The sequence below is a fragment of the Chiroxiphia lanceolata genome, chromosome 4, assembly GCF_009829145.1.
Source record: "Chiroxiphia lanceolata isolate bChiLan1 chromosome 4, bChiLan1.pri, whole genome shotgun sequence".
In the NCBI taxonomy this organism is placed as follows: Eukaryota; Metazoa; Chordata; class Aves; order Passeriformes; family Pipridae; genus Chiroxiphia; species Chiroxiphia lanceolata.
Genome location: NC_045640.1, coordinates 39659298 through 39677528, shown reverse-complemented (window position 1 = coordinate 39677528; position 18231 = coordinate 39659298). Strand labels below are relative to the sequence as shown.

General features: G+C 39.5%; 1 protein-coding gene across 3 annotated transcripts in view; it reads right to left on the bottom strand.

Annotated features, from left to right (window-relative positions):
* Nucleotides 1-17786, bottom strand: part of SH3RF1 (SH3 domain containing ring finger 1) — an 84193-nt gene extending 66407 nt beyond the window's left edge. Inside the window, exons 1-2 of one of the 3 annotated variants that reach the window (XM_032686430.1) lie at nucleotides 17758-17786; nucleotides 15703-16191 (exon numbers count right to left, since the gene is read on the bottom strand). In XM_032686430.1, the coding sequence (XP_032542321.1) occupies nucleotides 15703-16089 (387 nt within the window). In that variant the 5' untranslated portion in view covers nucleotides 16090-16191; nucleotides 17758-17786. Of the gene's footprint in view, nucleotides 1-15702; nucleotides 16192-17168; nucleotides 17267-17499; nucleotides 17594-17757 lie in introns of those variants that run through there. The other 2 variants (XM_032686428.1, XM_032686429.1) reach the window with 2 other exon arrangements.
* Between the last annotated feature and the right edge of the window lie 445 nt (nucleotides 17787-18231).

Sequence of the window (18231 nt, the reverse complement as noted above, 5' to 3'; positions counted from 1 at the left end):
AGGGATGATTTCTACGCACCAGCAGTTCAGCTTTCTAGTGCCAACATTTTATAGAGTCCATTACAGTTACTTTTATTCCCTCATTCGTATGCATCAAGTAGAACAGTTAGTCTTCATCTAGAGCCATAATGAGTAAGTGCTTGTACTTCTCAGTAATACTACATTTCTAGAGCCCTGGTTGTTCTCTCTCCTTGGTGGTAGAAGACTGAGGTTCTATTTTACTTTTTTAAAAAAAGAAACAAAGTAATATTACACTGCTCAGTGATTCTTCTTAAACACAGATTTACCACTTAAGCTTTCAAACACTTTGTGCTGCAACACAAAACACATAAAATTTAATCTTTTTATTCTCCTGCCACCCAGAAAGAACATGGAAAAGGTGAAAGGCTAGATACAATGTGCAAGGTCATATGAAAACTGAAGTCTATATACATCTCAGTGCACTTTGTTGGTTATTAATATTTTTAAGGGAGTAAGAGTATACTGAAATTACTGCTTTTGTTATTTTTTCCTTCAAATTCAATAGCAGATATGTAATCCCTACAAGGTCATAGAGATACAGCCTACCTGAAATGTAATATTCAAAGTTACATATGCTTTTAAAGCTGTCATTTTAAAAGCAATTTAACTTGTGAAAAAAAATTTAATTCATAATTTGGCAAATATTAGTTTCTTTCAAAACAATAATGTTCCAACATCCGAAGGCTTATCCCCAGAGATACTATTTTCTCATTAAAAACAGAAGCCAGAAATGAACAATTTTCTCCTGACTAATCTCATCTTTACATGAGTAAAATGAGAAGAGAAATACCACAGCTAAGCCAACACAAAGAACAAATGTTATGTTGCCCATCTGATAGTCAAAAAGTAGAGAAAACCACACTTCAAGCCATGCTCAATTATGCCTTCTAGACAAAATACACAATCAGAATTATTTTATGTGATCGAATTATTCATTGGGGATACAAAAAAGGAGATAAAGAAAAAAAAGAGTAAAAAGGTGCTATTTCCATAAGAAGCGTCATTCATACCTGCAATATGTGATTCAACATGGCATGAGATCTAACCAATAAAACCACAGATGTCTCAGCATGGATTCCCCCTAACCTCTCTTACAGCACTGAAAGGGATGACAAAACAATCCTCTGGCTCAATAACCCGAGCACTCACCTGGGATGTGAGCAGTTGGGTTTTAATCCTTTTTCCAGTGAATATTTTATTTTCACAGAGCAGAACAACTTCAGCTTTAGAAAGGGGGCCTGAAGTCTACATGATTAAGTCACTACAATCACTGGTACCAATCTTCACAGTACGTTAAACACTGAAACAAAGGCCGACTTACCTTAATTAAGGTGATTCACTTAAGGGAGATTTAATGCATACTGACAAAATGACTAAACAGAAAAATAAATGGGACCTCTGTATTCAATGCTATTTTTTTCCACTGTCTTTTCAAAACATTTCATGCAAAGACACACAAAAACCACAGAGAAAATACAAAATATTTGTTAGCCCTCAATCTAAATAGCTAGCTAACATTTGTAGTCCTTGCTGGCTCACCTTCATTAGGGAGACAAAATAAAATTAAAAATAGTATTTACCAAGAATATTCATAAAATCATGATTCTCCAAAAATAATATGACCAAGAAACAGCCCTCACATACTTTCCAATTGCTGGTGCTATCTGCAATTCCTGTGCTTTCTACAGAGTTGTCTGTTGCCTTGATGGTTCATGTAAAGCTCTGATGCTTTTCTTCCTTCTTGTTAATCCTCTCTCAGAAATTCTGTTTTTCTTCAGGCATTAACCAATGACCCAGCTCTGGTATTTATGGTCAGTTTTATCAGTCTTCATAGTGTAGTATCTCCTGTTCCAGACTTATTCTGCTGATCGGTGCCTTTAGCAGCAGCTTTATTGCTTCAGCTACCAAAGGAACACTAAGACCAGTGTCCCTGTAATGAAGGATATCTACCGCTCTTACAGGTTTTTACCAGATCTGTTTTCTTGGAAGCCATTAACATGCCTCTCTATTCCAACAGAATATTTTCCAATGTATATTTTACTAGCAAAGTTCAAAACTGCAATTTTATTACTATAGCTACAAGACCCTGAAAAATATAAACGCAGTGAGTGTTTACGTAAGACCACTTTGGACAGATTTCTTCCATTAAATTTAATATGCTGAATAGAAGAAAGAAATCTGCAAAAAAGTATTCTTGTTTCAAAACACAGCACAAATCAAATGCTATTTCATCCACTGACTACCACTACTAAGACATTCAAATTCATTTATCCTAATAAAAATCAAGTACCTTTTCCAAAAACAAAGCACAGTTTGGCATTTAATGGTATGTTCAGCCTAAACTTCAGTAATTGGAATCCACACCCAAAACCAGAGCTCTGTGGTGCTGACAAAGCCCTGACATTTGAATTCTGTTTGGTGCCAAGTTTGATCTTCCTTTGTAAAAGCAATGGGTTTTCCCTAAGTCAAAAATCCACGCTCTCCCAAAAGTTTCATTGGCTCTACCTCTTTCCCAAAAATGAAACGTGGAAAGAACATGAATCTCAGTTTTTAAAAATATTCATGCATTCAAACCTAGAAAAGCAGTGCATAACTTGATTTTGGTCTATATGAAATCTTACAAAATCTGACTAATGTTCTAGCTTTAAGAACCAGAGGTATTTGACTTTTCAAGAATTAGATGCTGCTTTTAGGAAGATGTGTGGTCCTAACTGTACATTGCAAATAGCAGTTAGAAGATTTCCTAAACAAGACTGTAGCAGAAGGTGAAGTTATCTGTTTAAGAACAAAGAGGATTTCTCCCACAACATAAGGTATGTTTGTTATGCAAACAAAACCTATAATTCCTGAAAGCAACTACTTTAAGGTTTGCTTGAAACACATGATTTGCAATACTTTGTTTTCCATTTACTATAGGTGAGACTACGCTGTGTTTACTGCATACTGGGCTATAAGATTTTTTGAGCTGTAAGACACGTGTAATTCAATGGCCAAGTTAGTGTTTCTGCTTGATTCAGATAAATGACCTTGAACTTCAATCTGGCTATGTGCAACTGGGCTTCAATCTGACTATATCTAAGTGAAGCAGCACTGAAATCCCCTTGTAAGAAGATGAAAAATTTCACACACACAGAGATTTCTTCCTGTACCTCTGAATATTATAAATCCATATCCTTCCATGACAGCAAGTTTGCTCTAAAATAATTTCATTACTTTTTTAACCACTTCTAATATAATGTCTTTACTTGAGAACTGAGCAGAACACCCCAGACAAAAAAAATATACACCCACCTAGACAACCACAGCCTACAAGACACAAGAAACATGGGCACAAACTTCATCAACCAATCTATCTCATTAACTCATGTAACTCCCATCAACATCAAAAAATAAGGAATTGTGTGGTAGAGGCTAACTGCAGACATTTCAAAAGCTCTAAAAGGAATTAGGATGCAGTGTTACATAAAATGTTATTCAGAGAATATTTTTAAAATGGCACTTGAGTTTTTATGTAAAATTCTGTGATTGCTGCAGGAAAAAAAAGGCACAAACACTTCCTGACAGTTGTGCTGGTTTAACTCCTACCCCCTTTTTCTTTCAATTCCTTTAGTGCAAACTCAGAAAATTTGAAACAAGAGTATAAAAAAAAAAAATCTCCCTATCAATCACGACATATGCAATTATGAATATTCCCTATCCAAATGCATAAGACACAGCATTTAATATTTTATTATATTTAAGTAAATAAAAGCACACAAGCTTTGTACAGAGCGCATAGAATAACCAGTTTCTCCTCTACAGTATTTAAAATAAATACCTCTTTCATGCAGTTCCATTTAATGGTAGAGTGATAAAAAAACAAATAGAGAAGCATAAATGACATCAGTTCCCTGTTACAAGCAACAAAATTCTGAACTGAATATATGAAAAAATATGATTTCCTGAGTAAAGAGCATAAACCCAGTCAGAAATAAGCTTTCCTTGATCCTTATGTTTCTTTCTGCATTCAGAGGTTTCAGTACGAGAAGATAAACATTTATTGAAGTTGTAAACTACTTTAGGAGCCCATTTTCAGAAACAGCCCACTAGCTATTCTATTTTTCCACTGAAAAACCAATTCCCTTATTAGTGAAAGTGAAAATAAACACAAATCCTCCTCAGTGAACAAAAAATAATGTATTTTGAAAACATAGTTCTGAAAAGATAGTTCTCCTTTTAACAGCATTAAGGAAAGGCGAGTTACTCCAAGGGACTAAAATACTGAAAATATTCTGTTATTTTGCTTGGAGAACATGTACCATGAAATTCATTATTCTTGTCTGTCATGACTGAATTCAAAAGAATAGATTGAGACCATAGTCTGTAATGCTGGTAGGATGTTTAAATCCTTATTTTCAGCTATTACTAACTGAAGGAATAGACAAAAGACTGAGGAAACACGTTAGCAAGATGAAAGAAAATGCCATTAAATAAGAATAGTCATAGACTATGTTTATTTTTTCTTCCTTCTTTTAGAATCTTGTTCAATTTCCAAGCAATTCCTAGGATGCTAACCCACCATTTCCTATATTCTTTTTAAGTTCACTGAATGAAAGATTAAAATTTGTAGCTCTATCGGTTCCATAAGAACAATGAGAATACGTTATTAGTAATAAAATTAGTAATAAAACTGACATTTCTAGAATCCTGTAAGGAATCTCAAAGTGCTCGAGAGACATGCCAGAAATAACCCTCACAGTCCTGAATGGAAGTTTTGACCATTCTGAAACAGAACTATTCTAAACGTCACATAATACATGACACAATATTTCAAAATAAACAATGAAAAATAAAATACACAGTATTTTAAAATTCAAATACACAAATACTGAAGGAAAGTAGAAGGCATGTGAGTGAACACAAATTTTGTTCTCACCTCTTGTCTAGTCAACTTCTTCATATCAACTTTTCTATTTTGATACTCTCTAAAACCGTTCTCAAACATCAAGCTACCTCTTCACCTTGTTCCTGCAGCACGTCCTCCTCACCAAGTCTCTAATTCATGAGTGAGCCAAGAGTCATTTGTTTGATCCCATTTCCTCCATAATATTTTATCTAATTGGTTTATTGCTATGTTACAAATCTACTATCATATTTTGTTTTCTTTCCATACCACTATCCTTTTTGCTCCCTTATTACTTTGATCTTTTGGGTCTTTATCACTTATCAGCACTGAAATCTCTCTGCTTTTCAGTCATGTTCTCCCAGAGGCCTTCTCCCACCCTTTCAATGAGATAAGTGATAGTGTTCATGCCTCAGACTAGTTGTGCGCTCAGCTCTTTTGCCACCGTCTCCAAACATAAAGTCACCCTTGCCATCTCCTGGACCTGGTTTGCATCCTACATCAGAACAAGCTCCCTAGGGAAGTGGTGTAATCACCATCCCTAGCAGTGTTTAAAACACGAGTGGATGTGGCACTTCATGATATGGTTTAGTGGACATGGCGGTATTCGGTCAAAGGTTGGACTTGATCTTGGAGGTCTTTTCCAACACTAGTGATTCCATGATCCATTTCCTCTGCTCCTACTCTGGTGCTGTGTGAATACGTCTGGCAGGAATTCTCATGTTAGGCTGAATTCTTCCACTACAAAATGGTTGGTTTTCCTTCCTCCAGCTCCACTACCTCAGGAGCTCTGTTCAGCAGACAGACACAGCTTAAGCTCAAGAGTATTAGAAGAGCCAAAATTGAACAGAAGCAATATGCAGACTGCAGTGGTGCCACATGATCTGCATTAATGTTCTTTAAATTCTGGTCCACAGACTACTGATTGCCTGAAAGATTTTCAAAAATAGCTTGTGAAACAACCACAAGATTTTAATATGCATATGCATAATGGCAAGGAAATAAATTGTTATTTTTATCTACCTCATTCTATATTTAAAATTTAACCTAATTTTATTGGGCTGCAAACCAGAAATTAATGCAATTTTTAAAAATCCTTTATTCATTCTTCTTCCCCTGAAACAAAGCGATAGTCATTTCAACTTTTTCCTCACATAGTAAGTACTGTGGTAGTGTATCTTATACTCAATGAAAATTCAGATCAGCAATCCTCAACTTTAGGATCTGTCTTCTGAAAGATTATCTATTCATCTGCTTATTGACTATCCCTGCCCTGCTTAGACCCAAGACCTAAGAGGATTACAGAACCTGGTGGCAAGGCTGAAGGCTTGTTAACTTAATAAGGCTGTGGATTTAAAACTGTGTTAAATTAAACAGGTTTTGAAAATGGCTTAAGTCTGCTAGTGTGGATAAGATTTAAGAGTCTCCTCTCAGATCTTTATCTAGCTCATGAAAAAGACCATGTCAGATGGTAGGGCACTGGCACACTTGAACAAGTGAAGGTCCACGAGACATTGATTTTCTTTTAGCAAGCTCTCAGCTTCAGAATAAAAGCTTCATCGCTACTCAGGGGCATATTACCACAGTACAGTGAATTCATCTTTACTGGATTTGTTTAAAATAAGCTTTTAGAACAGCTATGCCCTATATATGCCAACTCAGATCGTCATCTGATTATCTTTGACTATTTTTCATCTTAACACTTTTTGATGTCAGAAGTGCTTCATTCTTCCCCAATTCTTTTTATATAAATAAAACACAGACTATAACATAATGAGCTAAGATAGACATACTAATAAAGAAAAATTGAAGAGACTTGTTTCAAATTATTCAGTATTGATCTTCTACTGCCTCTGTGCAAGCAAGACTACATTCCTTTTCTTGAGTTCAGCAGCTTGAAAGTCTGCAGGAATGAGTACTTTTGTCTGTAACCACAGCTTTTCAAAGGCTTGTCTTGTAGAACTGTGGTTCACACAAGATATAACAGTGGTTCAGTTCTTTAAAAAGCTTTCAATGCACATGTATATTTTGAAAGCTTAGGTGCTGAGAAGAGAAAGTCAAGAAAAGTAATATGCACATCTTTCCCTTACAAAAAAAAGAAGAGCAGAGTTACCTCATCTTCCTACAACACTAATGCCATGAAATAAATCAGCTTTATTAACAAAGGAACACAAAAGACTGAGGAGTGCTGCAGGTGTTATGAAGTCCAACGTGACACACTCTTGCTGCCCAGCTTATCTTATGTGCAGCATTGGCAGCAGTGCTTCACTTCAGAGAGGAGGAGAACAATATCTGTATTAATATTTAAGCAACACTGAAATGCTTATCTTTGATCAAAATAGATTTATGATTAATAGCATACTTCCCAGTTAGAAACTATAAAATTATACTTTGCACATTTACAGAAAATAAAAACTGGCAGTCTGTATTTCACTCTGAAAAAATCAAGGAAGACAGAAAGTACACCAGACCAGAGCTTTTAGTTCAATTAAAAACAAAGAAACAAAAAAAACTCCCATAATTTTTCACCATATTTAAAACATTAGATGTGGAAGCCCAAGCATATCAGCAATATTTCAAGTAATTACTGTGTGAGAGAGAGAGCGCACAAGAAAATCTTGTCCTTGTTTTTAGGAGATCAGACACATTCTTGCAGGTCCTAGTTTTTTAATACTTGAGAATTTAAGTGCTTGGGGGGGTGGGGCAGAGGGGATCTAATCAAGAGCCAAATAAGTTAGGAACAAATATCTAGACAAGAAATTATTTAAAATTCTGAAGTGTTTATACTCTTATGCTACAAAAACTTAACTCTGGACAGTAAATCACATGCTTGAGTGCCACAAGTGTAAAATGAGTGTCATAGTCCAAAGCTTCTAAGGGTAGAGGGATAAATGTTTTCCATGGTGGATTGCTCATATGCACGACAGTTGACTTTCACATACCCAGCAGGCTCATATTCTGAGACACTTGGGTAACAGTGTCTGTAAATGAAACACTGACTTCTGTGTTTCAGTTTCCCTTTAACTGGAGAATCCAAACCTGTAGGTTTCCAGGAAACATTTTAAAGATATGCATATAAGCATCACATGTCAAAAGAATTCAAAATACTGGACTCAGTTTCTCTCTTTGGATTGTCCTTATCTCCAGAGCATATTTCTGAGTTCCAGTGATTTCCTGACCTTTTAGAGGATGCAGGTAAGAAAACAGACTTAAGCAATTGCCTCTGTGCTGCCCAGCTTAGGGTTTTGTACCCAAAATGCACAGCAGCCCCAACAATATCCATGGGAAATGAATAAGATGTTATTCAGACACACCAAGTGCAGCAAGGCTCTGACTAGGACAAGCCCCACTGTTCAGTCTGGTAGTCAGAGGACAGTACTGCCATCTCCCCCTCTAAACCAAAGAAAGATAAGAAGTGCAGAAAAGAGCACTTGGATGTGCAACTCTCCCACCTCAGATCCACTTGCTTCCTAAAATTAATCCAGTTCACCTCAAAACAGCTATTCCCAGTCCAAAAAAACCTGCTCTCTAAAAACACTCTGATTTGGTGATATGAAAAGAATAGCAAAGAATTTGATCTAGTTCAATTGACCCAAGAATTCACTGCTAATTTTCCAAGATGAGTTTTTCTGTCTATTAAAACAGGAAATGAGGTTTAACAGATGCACACTTTTCGTTCATGAAAGCAATAATGAGGTATATGCATGAACAGGGCTGACCAAATGATATTTCAGCTTTAATTACTGAGACACATTCTTGCCCACACTAAGATGCGTATATAGGCATTGGTTTAAAGGAGAAGAAAGAAAAAAGAAACTTTCAAACCCCAGGAGACTAAGCAATACAGTAATATTAACCTATATTTTATGATTTTCATTCATTTGGCAGATTTTAGTTACAATTACTTCAAGATTGTCTGTAGTCCAGATACTTCAATAGCAAATTTTCTTTCTTATTGTTTATTTTATGTTCCTTATGTTTGACACAGTCAAGGACAAATTGGACACATGAGGGAAGAAAAATATATGTTTTCTTTTTGTTGGAAGTAGTACATTAAGATCAGAGGCAAGAGAACATTTAAATAAAGGACAACGATGGAGCCAAAGAAAAGACCAAGGAAGGTGTTAAGCATATCATAAGGAGAAGGCCAAATGCGCTGCAAGGGGAAGTCCACCAAAAGAAAGACAAACAACTGAACATAACAAGTTTCCAGTTTTATTATCACAGCTGCAGTTTCAGGCTTTCTGTTTTCTGCAGTTTCTATGCATGCACTAAACACTGAAGTACCGTGTAAAAACCATGTCACTCAGGTAAAGGAGAGAGGAGATGAAGGATTTCTAGCTGACCCCATCCCAATCAGCCTCTTCAGCTCTTCATACTATACATGATGCCTATTAAGCCACCAAACAGGAGGTACTCACTGCAGAAAGCCAGACACTGTGCACGTAGAAACACAACACCAGCACTGCCAACTGATCACCTATGTTAAGCAATTTTATTGGTATATGATTTCTGTGGTAATGAGAGAAAAATTCAAGGATTTTTATTCTCTCTAAAAAACCTGCTCCCCTTCACAAGCCCATTAAAAGTGAGGGCTTGAGACTTCCTTTTTATGCAGAAGTTTAAATTTTCTGAATGATCAAAGCTTTTTGAGTAGAGCAATAACCTGTAATTCACCGGGCACATTAAAGTGGGTGAAAAAAGACACCATTTTATTTCACACAGATGGCTTTAAATGAATCTACAGAAATAGAGGAACCTTAAACTGGAAAATGAACGGAAATAAAGACAGCCCCCTCTTCGACCTGAAAACAAAGCAAGCATACAATAGTGTCTTCCACTAACACACACACACACACACACACACACAAAAACAGTATCATAGTCAACATTAAAAGGGGTTTCACTATTACAATTAAATAATATGGACTTGGTTTTTAGTTTATAAATCAGTTTACTTCAAAACCTAATTGTTTTCTAAATAAATAGTTTTCTAAACAGCCGCACCTGTTTGGCAGCTATTTTATCAAGCAGATTAATGTTAGTTCACAGGTTCAAGATAGCTATTGAGGTTCAAAGTAAGGAATAAAATATTTCTGTACTACCAACACAATTCGCATTAGATATTCTTACTTCTTAGTCTTTTCAAAACACATTCTCAAATCTACACACCAGTGTGCCAGTCAGATGTAGATTTCCCTAGCTGAAGACTGGGATAGTACATGGATGTTTTAAGTGTCCAGCTTTTCCTCACTGAGGTATTAATGTGATTTCCTATTAAACATCCAAACAAAATTAAATCCTCTTAACAACATGACACTGGACATTGCACCATCTTTGGGACAGGAAACGGATATGAACGGTTCCCCAGTAATGTGGAAGTCAACCATTTGGAGTCAACAGCAGGATCTACTGACCTCAGCTGAGACTGTAGAGCTATTGTAAAACACCCTATGGATACATCCAAAATTTAAAAAGCCAATCTCTGCCCTGGAGAGTATACAGTTTAAATAGTGAGTCAAACAAAGAAAGTACTATCAGTCATATCTGCAGATGGGAAACAGAGGCACAAAGAGCTTTGAGTGACTCTGTACAAGGTCATAAAGGATGTCTGTGGCAAAGCCAGGAACTGAGCCCGGAAGCTCTCAATCGTAGCCCAATGTCTGGATACAGAGACAATTCTTCCTTTTACTTATCCTCCCTCTCTACCTAATTACTTATCTCTGAAAGGAAACATTAACACCATGAGAGTCAGTCTACTTTTCCTTTTATATTTATAATCTCCATTAGATTTTTTTCTAGTTTAACATAGGATACAGCAGCGTTACACAGAAGTAATTAAAATTGTACGAGCAATTGTAAACACAAAAGCAGTAGGTATTTCTGTAAGAATGAGATGAAACAAAAGTACGCATACACGATTTACAATGACTTCACAAAGATTTTCTAATGATGACTCCAGAATATGAATAGGGGTCTATCTCCAGATTCTCAAATATTACTTGGGAACTTCCCCCACTTCCTTCTTCTTCCCCCCGTTGAGTGTGATGCCATACGGTATGGAATATCCCTCTGGGTAGCTGAGGTCAGCTCAAAATCAGGTATCATCAAGTGATGATTCTCCAGCCTACCATCACAAATAACAATCATGAAACTAACTGCATTAGCTACTGTTTCTTGCATATTTCTACAACTACTTTTTCCCCTTAAAATGGTATACTTTACAATCTGATCTACTATGATGATGTACTCCTCTGAAAGTACCTGACCAGCAGATATTGACTGATACATTTTTTTGTGCTGTTTTATTCCACCAGCTCTTCTTCAGAGATGATTTAAACATCTGTTCCAATCTACACTTGCTGCTATGCTTGGCAACTCCGGTATTTATTTACAATTACTTAATAAAATTATTGATCTATGAATGCACATTTTCAGTCTCATCGTTATTTTCTAGTCTAAGAAGCTTTCTTTGATATTTAAGTTCTGCTAGGATCTCAGTAGCCCTATAACAGCAGGAGTTGTTTTAGCTCCTATCGGTTTTCTGCAACCTGCAAAATAGTCAAACTGTGCAAGTTGCTACCCTGAGTTCTCTTCTCCAGAGTGGTTAGTGCTGGCATCATCTATTGAGTCTGACAGAGAAGCCTGCCCCGCATAAGTCCTCACAGACTAGAAGGTGGTCCATTGTCCCTATTACCTCAAGGTGTGTGCTGAGGTCAAACACAATGGCTGGGGGAGGAAAACCTGGCTCCATTTATTTTCTTTTCTGGTATTAAAACTGCTTCAGCAGTTCCCAGACAAGCCTACTGGATCACAAATGACCACTGCTGCAGCAGTACGGATGCGCAAATTTAAGACTGTACTGCTGCTTTCCTGCACGCAAGCAGGAGAATGGATGTGTGGGTTTACAGGACACTGCACCACTGTTAAGCATTAGCAAACAGAGAACAACCTCCTGTTTGTGGGTTTTTCTTTCCGAAGGTAACGTTCCTTCACCCTCTCATTTCAAGAAGACTTCATCAAAAGTGGTATCACCAGAGGTTTCTATCAGCTTTCCAGAATAAAAACAACAAAAAAAGGAAAAGTTTTAGGACTTTAACATTGCATTGTAACATTTCTTGATAAGATTTTCCACTGACATACAGTATACTATACTCAAATTACACCATCAATACTTATTCAGCACAGGCATCGACTCTATTAGGAATGCTCAACTTTTGATCTACTCATGCTTTTGTTAGCAGAGATCATTTGAATCCTTCTCTTAGCTCTTCCTGCCTACATTTGGTCCAGAAAACAGCTAAAAACCTTATTACAAAATATTTTCAACAGGGATGAGATTTCAGACTATCTAGACAAACTCTGCTCTAGGTTCTGCTGAAAAGACAGCCCTAATTTCAGAAATTTGGACAACAAACAAACCAGAAGGAGAACCGTATGTCTTAGGCAAATACAAATTCAAGGAAAAAGTTAAACATATATTATCTTAAATATACCTAGTAAAGAAATTAGAACAGCTCTCCAACATCTAGCAACTTATACACACAGCTACGTTTAAGACTCCTACAATAAGCATACCCTTGTAAAACTGCCATAAGTAACTTAAGATAATTCTTGTTTGACACACTTTGTGAAAATGACAAAACAAATAACATGAGCATAAACTTGTAAGTAAGGACGCTAACATTTTCATATACTCTTTTGAAGGAAACAAGGCTCATGTGTTAATGCAGCCTCTCAACAGCCCTCAATAACTTGCTCCTTATGACCAGTCCCAAGCATATTTGACAGCAGGCCATGCTTCTTACAGTTCTTCCAAGCTGACAACTTAGCTGGAGGTTTTCGCTTCAAAAAAAGTAGAAATCATTAAATTAGCATCCATACCAGAGAGGAAGCTGCAGTATGAGCATAACCATCTTATTTTTTCTCCCAGGGAAGCTGACTGCTCAGAACAGAAGTGCTGGGCAGACAGCAAACACAAGTTCTCCATCAGGTACAGCAAGATGCTGCCTTTGTCCGACCAGTACCAAGGAAAGGCACAGAAGGCTTTACACATCAAACCAGCAGGGAAATGAAACAGGTAAAGAACTTGCAGGGATAAATTGTTACAGCAGTGAAAGCTTGTAAGGGTTACAGAGAGAAACACAGTTACTATAGTGGGGCACTAGATTTGTTAAACCCCACCACCCACCCAGAGTCATTAGTTTTAAGACTCAAGGAACCTTTAGTTTGTTTATTGCCATGTGTCACCACGTACATACAGAGAATGCAATATACTGTGCAGTAACAGGGTTGGCCACTCCACAGTCATTGATACAGTTCAGGAAATCATGCTGCAGTACATGCTATATTAACTTCTTCTGAAAATTATGGCATTCTCTGAAAGGGCATTTATGAGCTTAGTATAACTTCAGGGTATAAGCAGAATGTTTATGACTTGACAGCCTTCATCCACGTTCACTTCATTTAACACAACAGAAACTTTCATTTACTAGTTCCCCTTCAGCAAAATTAGTTTAGGAAATCTGACTCTGCCAGTTATCTAGAAACAGATTTTCCTCTTCAATTGCCAGAGAGGAACTGTATTTGCAAGCATCTTTGTGTAAGAGTTAGCAAAGCAAATAGGGCATTCACTTCAACGCTGTCCATTAAATTGGTATTTTGCTTTCTGGACTTTTTTTTTTTTAAACACCTTTCATATAGAAAAAGGAAAATTAGTTCATATCTCCACCTTCTTATCTGTCAAAGTCTCTTTGTGTTCTTAAAAGTACTGCCTTCCTAGTAAAAAAGGCTCTGGATGAAGTGGACAAAAGATGAGATCATCATCTTTCCCAGTCTCCCAAAAGAAGGGTAGCACAAGAATGCCTGTGAAACCCCACAAACAAAGATGTAAATAAAGAAGCCTTACTGTAAAACACTGAAAACTAATATACACTATCAGTTAATCACATAAGGAATGCACATGGCCACAATTTTAAGGGCACACAGTACAGCATAACTAATAAACTGAAGCAACCTTCCATATGTTATCACTTTCTACTCTGCACAACATCTGGAAATGCAAATGTTGCACAACAGGATATTATAGAACATTTAAAAAGAGGGAATATTCCATATTCAAGTAATTTTTTCTAATAAGGCTTTGAGAAACCCTGAAGTGCAGTCCTTCACATATATTGACGAACTGGAAGCCTTTCTGGAGGAGAAGCAGTCTCTGAAAATACACAGTTATGTACAAAGGTCAACACAAAAAAATATATATAGACAAGTCCTACAGGTATTTTGATTTGTTTTAAGTTGAAGAGCTTTTGCAAAAGCAAGGTATCATGATAAACACCTTAAAGTTCTGGAGAAGACTGGACTGGTTTTGATACTGCTGATGCTTCTTTGCAGTACTTTTTAAGGTTTCTACCTCCTGGAAGAAAAACCACCAAAAACATAAAAAACAAACCATCAACAGAAAAACCTCACAGATCACCTTCTCTCCTCACCAATTAATATATACAGAATAAAACTCATTAACAGGAAGTGGGTTGATAATTATAATCTCTATATTCTAAAGTAAAGAACCTAACGAGATCTCTAGTGAGCAGAGAAAACAACATCATCTAATGGAAAAAACCCAGTATTTTAAATCCCCATGCAAACTTAAGAGGTGTAGCTAAGATCTTTCAGAGATATTCTGATCGTGTAAGTACAACGCAGGAAAATCAATGTAAGGCTTCCTTCCCTGGGTAAGTAAACTAAATAATTCAGCTACACTTTAAAGTAAAAACTAGTCCTGTCAAATACACGTTCCAGCCCTCTCCTTGGAACTCCTCAAGATATTTAATAAAAATCAAATAAACTCCACAAGATGGAAACCACCTAAACCATTCAAAAACTCCGCTTCAAACACAGGAACACTGAATATGCATGTATCACAAACTGGGCAGCAAAACCTTTCAGAGAAGCTGTCCTGCTTTGTCATTAGATAAAACAGAGCAAGGTCTGTCATCTCATTAAATTGCATTTCCTGACACAGGTTCTAGAACGAATTATCATAAATGAGGCTACTGAGTCTTGATTATAAGGTATGACAGAGTCTAGGATTGCATAACTTTCATACTGGAGTATAGAAAGAAGGTAATGTCTTCCCATCATGGTACATAGATTTTCCGAATCACTTAGAAAAAATACCATGAGAAAAAACTAATTAAAGAAGAGGTAAGGACTGACAATGTAAATAACTTACCAGATCACAGGAATTCAAACACATCTTTTTGAAGGAAAAGAATAAAAATGTAGCTACTTAGAAGAATGGCAAAACCTTTATTGATTTCAACAACATAACTTTATGTTTAACATTTGTTATGCCTAACTCAAAGGAAATTTACTGATAGTAAGAATCATTACAGAAAGTACATGAGCCAAAATGAAAACTCTGATCTTGCACTAAGAACAATTTCACATGTTCTTCAGAAGGTGTTTATCCTTAACAATTACTTAAGTTTTCCACATAAGTTATCTTGCTCTATTTGATGGTCTATTTGAAGAGTCTGAAATGCTTTTCTTCTCCTTACCTCAAAAACTAAGTTTTAATAAGGAAGTATTATTACTGTATTTACACAACAGTAAACCAATAGTGATAGGAGCACTGATGTGTTTTGCTTGAAATCTACAACAATCCTCAAAAATATGTTATTTTGCTGTATTAACCACCTGACTGCCCTTATCCTGAAGCAGAGGCCATCAACCATTTTGAAATGGTGAGGAAAAGATAGGAATGCAACAAAATACTGTCACCACATAGTACTTACCCTTACAGGAGGGCTCCGTGCTTGCACCCTTTGCTGCTGTCCAGCTTGAGAGCTCTGCAGGTCCTTTGATCCACAGTTAGCTACAGTGTTGATGGGGACCCTTAAAGCATTTGTGCTGGTAGTCCCACCTCCAGCTCCAGGTTTTCGAGGCCTCTGTTTGATGCCATCCAGTAGTCTAACAAGCAAAATATTACTGGGGAGTTCGTCAACACCGCAGTCCACCAAAGTCCTGCACTCTGGACATCGAAGTTCGTTTCGAGAGCTCACAATGCCCAGCAGACACCGTTTACAAAATGTGTGTTGGCAAGGCAAGACCTTTGCAGAAGCATCAAGGCGTTCTAAGCAAACAGGACACTCCAACAGATCCAGCAAAGCTGATTCATCCATTTTCTTTGTATTACTTAATGAAAAAACAAATCTTTGTAGAATTTGTGTGTTTTGAGCACTGCAAGGATATCATGTTACATCCATTCCTCTTCTGACCATGCTCTAAAATTTTTTGAGGGAAAAAAGGCATTAATAAGCTGGGAAAAGAGTCAGCGATACCATTTTATATGAAGATGTTCATACCAACAGTAAAATAAGAGATCTCTAGACTAACTCAGTAGATATTTCAATAAATTAAAGAAACACTAAAATAGCAATAATAGAAATCTACATTAATATATCTATTTAAAGTATTTTAAGAAATGCTAACAGCTAAGGTTTTTAAACTCAACTGTCCACAAATTTCAGTCTTGAGTGAATTTATTTTCTCAAATTATTCCAGAACAAAGAGCTATCCCCAGTATAGTAGTGTAATAAAGCTTGCTTTTCATAATTCTTGCTTAATATGTAAGTTTCTCTGAACATTTATTTGAAATTAGCTTTTTTTTCACAACAAGAAGATGGCAAAGGTAACTACAACAGAGTCCAAAATCAGAGAGTGTACACCAACAGGGCATAGAAAAGGGAATTACATTTATGCCAAGACGAAGCCCATTGAGAACTGCATTTCTACCATTTCTGTGAAAAGTACTGCAGCATATTCACAGATGATCCTCCAGCTCACAGGATCCTAAGCTTACCATACGCACTGACAAGAGGGTTCATTACAGTGCCGCCTTTAAGAAGCGCTTCAAAAACTATCGCGAAGTGATTTACAGCAGGAAGTGCTACTGCCATATCGTTAGGACAACACGAGCGCTGCGTATGCAGCCAGAGGCAGGGATGAGCCTCCAAGCCAGCTCCAGTATGCAGCGAGGGGTTGGGAAAAGGAAGGGGGAAAAACCCCAAACACCACCACTAAAAAAAACCCCTTCCCCCCCCTCCCCCCCAAAAAAAAATCATTCACACCAGGCTGCTCCACAGGCAGAAAAAGGCTTGTTGAGCTCGGCAGTGTCCAGCACCGAGCGAAGTTGAGCGCCTCCCCCAGCCCCCGCAGCCGCCTGCGGGAGCGGCTCCCCCGGCGCTCGTCCCGCACCTACCTGCTCTCGGGCTCCGCGCCCGGGCCGCCTCCCCGATTTATGGCTTTACCCCGCTCCCCTCGGTCACAGCGAACCGCGGGCGGGCGGACCCCGCGGCGGGCGACGCGAAGGGATCCCCCCGGAGACACGGGGCGAGCGGGGACGGCACCCCCGGCGGCGGGGGCGGGCGGCGGGCGGGGGACACGGCGCTGTCACCCCGCCCCGAGGCGCGGAGCGGAGGGAGGGGTCGGGCCCGCGGCCCCTCCGCCGCGCCGAGCCGCCCCTCGAGGGTGCGGGGGATCCCCGGGGAACCCGAGAGACACCCCCTCCCCGTCCCTCACCCGGCTCTCACCGTGTGGCCGCGCCGCCCCCGCTTTGTTCCCGTGAGGAGCCGCCGCCGGCCCCGCCGGTGCCTCTCCCGCCGCAGCAGCGCCGAGACTCCCGTGCCCTCCCCGCCCCGCCGCGCAGGGGCCGCTGACGCGAAGGGCGGCCCAGCACCGCCCCGCCGAGGGGCCGCGGGCAGGGACGGAGGGCGGGCCCGGCGGGTCCCAGGCGGTGGCACCGCCCCCCGCGGGCGGGAACGGGCGCGGGGCTGGCCTGTCCTCCGCACCTCGCCAGGTGCTGTGGGCGGTGGCTGGGGCGGCGGAGAGCACGGGAGGCTTCCCGGGACAGGGCGCGAGGCGCTCCCCACCCGGCTGTGCGCTGGGGGCACTGTGGCCACGCACCTGGGGCTGCCGCCCACAGCGTGGAGGTGGCGGCGGAGGAAGCGGGCGTGATGGAGGGAGGGAGGAAGGGAGGGAGAGAGGGTGGTCGGTCGGTCGGAGGGCTGCCCCCGCTCGCTGTCTGTGGTAAGTCACGCCCGGAGCGGCTGCAAGGCCCTGCGACCGGAGGAGCCGAGGAACCCAGAGTCCACAGCGGCCCGCTCAGGGAGACACATGTCCTTGGGCTGAGAGGGGTTGTGCGAGGCGAGGGACCCTCCCCGGCCCTCCCCTGGCTGCCCGCCCACAGCTCCCGGCGGCTTGGTGGGTCGCGGGGAGGCCGCGGCGTTTCCCACTGTGGGCGGTGGTCAGACGCCGCGAGAGTG